Source organism: Nicotiana attenuata, unplaced genomic scaffold, assembly GCF_001879085.1.
Source record: "Nicotiana attenuata strain UT unplaced genomic scaffold, NIATTr2, whole genome shotgun sequence".
Taxonomy (NCBI): domain Eukaryota; kingdom Viridiplantae; phylum Streptophyta; class Magnoliopsida; order Solanales; family Solanaceae; genus Nicotiana; species Nicotiana attenuata.
In genome coordinates this window covers 14,421-16,666 of record NW_017673230.1, presented here as the reverse complement: position 1 = coordinate 16,666, position 2,246 = coordinate 14,421, and the positions used below count along the sequence as shown (strand labels likewise).

Sequence of the window (2,246 nt, the reverse complement as noted above, 5' to 3'; positions counted from 1 at the left end):
TGAAGTCGATATCCTACCCGATGAACAAAAAGTATCTTCCACTGAACTACCCCTCATAAGCCCTTACTCAGCTTTTGCCAAAAAATCATTTACACCATGGACCCAAATCCGTTCCTTAGTCCAACACAAACCAAAAGGAGTCAAAGAATATGTTGCTGCCTCAAAACTTGACCAGCATCCTATTCTTGCCACTCGAGAGGAACAATTTATTACCCTTCAAATTCCAAATGATTTTCCCAGACAATGGAGAGATCATGGGTTTACCCATATCTATTTTGGTGCTATCCGAATTGCTCTGACTTATCAAGGAAGAAAAGGTCAACCTGTTGTTGCTCGACTTTCTCTTCTCGATACGAAATATTTGGAGTACCAACATGCAATTTGGGTACTGCAGAAGTTACCTTGAATGCGGGGACTGTCTTCATAACTATCTTTCCAAATTTCAACATGTCCCTTTATGACCCATACTTAACCGAAGGACTAAAAATCCAAGTCCAAATCCAAGGTGCCCCACAAGCCAAAGATTCTATCCAAGCCACTCTTCATCACCAAATGGCGTGGCGGGTCCAAAATCATGCCATGGATCTCTGCCTTCCTGAAAGAGAAAATGCTTTACTCTTGAATATTGATGCTACCAAAGGAAACACCATGTGCACCCAAATACCCAGACAAATTTCCAGAGATGAGCTTGTCAAAATTCTTCTTGATTCCTGGATCACAAATTACGAAAAGCTAAGGGAACCAGAGGAATCTCTGCAATCTGGTGAACCAACTTTTACCAAAAGAAATGAGAAAACCGTTTGCATAATCTTTGACCATTCCCATCTCAAAAAACCATCTTCTCTTAACAAATGATTCAACCCAAAGATACAATAGATACATACCCTGAACCTGACGGAGAATTCTTCTGGAATATACAAAGCATCATGGAAGAACATGACTGGTGTCAATATTTTGACAAAGAAGGAAAAAGAGTGTGGTGGTTCAAATGCCCCTTAACGGGACATTGCCCTTGGAATCTTGGTTGCACCTGCCAAGATTGTTTAGAAGACCCAATTGGAGAATATGATCAACACCATCTGTGTCATTGGGAAAGATTTGGCCTTAATAAGACCAAACCAAAATAGAAGAAGAAAGGGAAAACCAATGAAAAGCAATTTCGAGCCATGAAAATAAAGACCCTTCAATTAGCTCATTGAGCCGCCCAGGTAAATATGAATTTCTTGTCTGTTAAAAACCCCATGAATGGCCAAAATTACCAGAAAGATTCACTCCAAGCTGGGAAGATAGTGAAACCACCCCAAAACCCAAACCACCATCAGCTCGTAACCCGGAAGCCAAAAAGCCACCTGAACCTAAAACTCCCACACACCCACAAATATTCATGTTGAGCCCTTCAAGTTCCAGCCATCCTCAAGATTTTCCTCCACCAACCTTTTGAAAAAGAGGGTATCAGCCATGCTCCAAAAATCCCCAAGAAAAACATAGTACTACGAGAAAAACCCCCAACGACTGACATCGAAGCAACAATGAACTGGCAATCAGAAAATTCCATCTGCCAAAACAAAGTGCTAAACAATATTGGCAACACCATATAAAATGTGGCCCATGCACAAAACAAGTTAATGAGCAAAGTGGAAACAATTGAGAAAAAGGTGGAGAAGACATCGTCTCAGCATGCAGGACTAATCAAAGCCTTGGAACTAAGATTGACAAATTTACAATATGAGATTTGTCCGCCAGGAACTTCCCTTTTCCAGTTCTTCCAACAATAACAAAAGGAGACGATTTCAATCAAGGAACAAATCCAATTTTTGAGAAATGACCACTTTGAGTCACAAAACACCCCACTCTTCCCTTCAAAATCTACCTTCTATCCCATGTCAACACAAGCATATTCCCCACCAAAATTGGACAACACTTTTTCTACCTTTCCTACTACCTCACAGAATCCTATATCTTTCACCCAACCCTTAAAAGAAGAACCTGAATTCGATATTGCAAAAATGGTTTGGGAAAGGAAAGATGCTCTTTCAGCCAAGAAAAAGCGAGACCAAGGAGAAAGTTCAAAAGGGTCCAACCCCGAAAGTCTGATGATTTCTAATCACAAGACTCCGGACCTCTATGTCTCCCAGCCAAAAAACATCTCAGAAGGAGATACCACATGGTCAGAATCTCTAAATTCATCAGACGATGATACAATGGAAGATAGCTCTCAATCAAGCAATGATTCCACAGCAAACTCT

At 40.7% G+C, this 2,246-nt stretch overlaps 1 protein-coding gene across 1 annotated transcript; it reads left to right on the top strand.

The window, feature by feature from the left end:
- Window positions 1–243: 243 nt before the first annotated feature.
- On the top strand, window positions 244–855 carry LOC109215783. The gene has a single exon (XM_019379892.1). It carries the CDS (start codon window positions 244–246, stop codon window positions 853–855), a length of 612 nt encoding a protein of 203 aa, XP_019235437.1.
- Window positions 856–2,246: the final 1,391 nt, after the last annotated feature.

Bases quoted from the DNA above. Each gene is read 5' to 3' on its own strand.
- LOC109215783 (XM_019379892.1), top strand. From the start codon at position 244: ATGGAGAGATCATGGGTTTACCCATATCTATTTTGGTGCTATCCGAAT.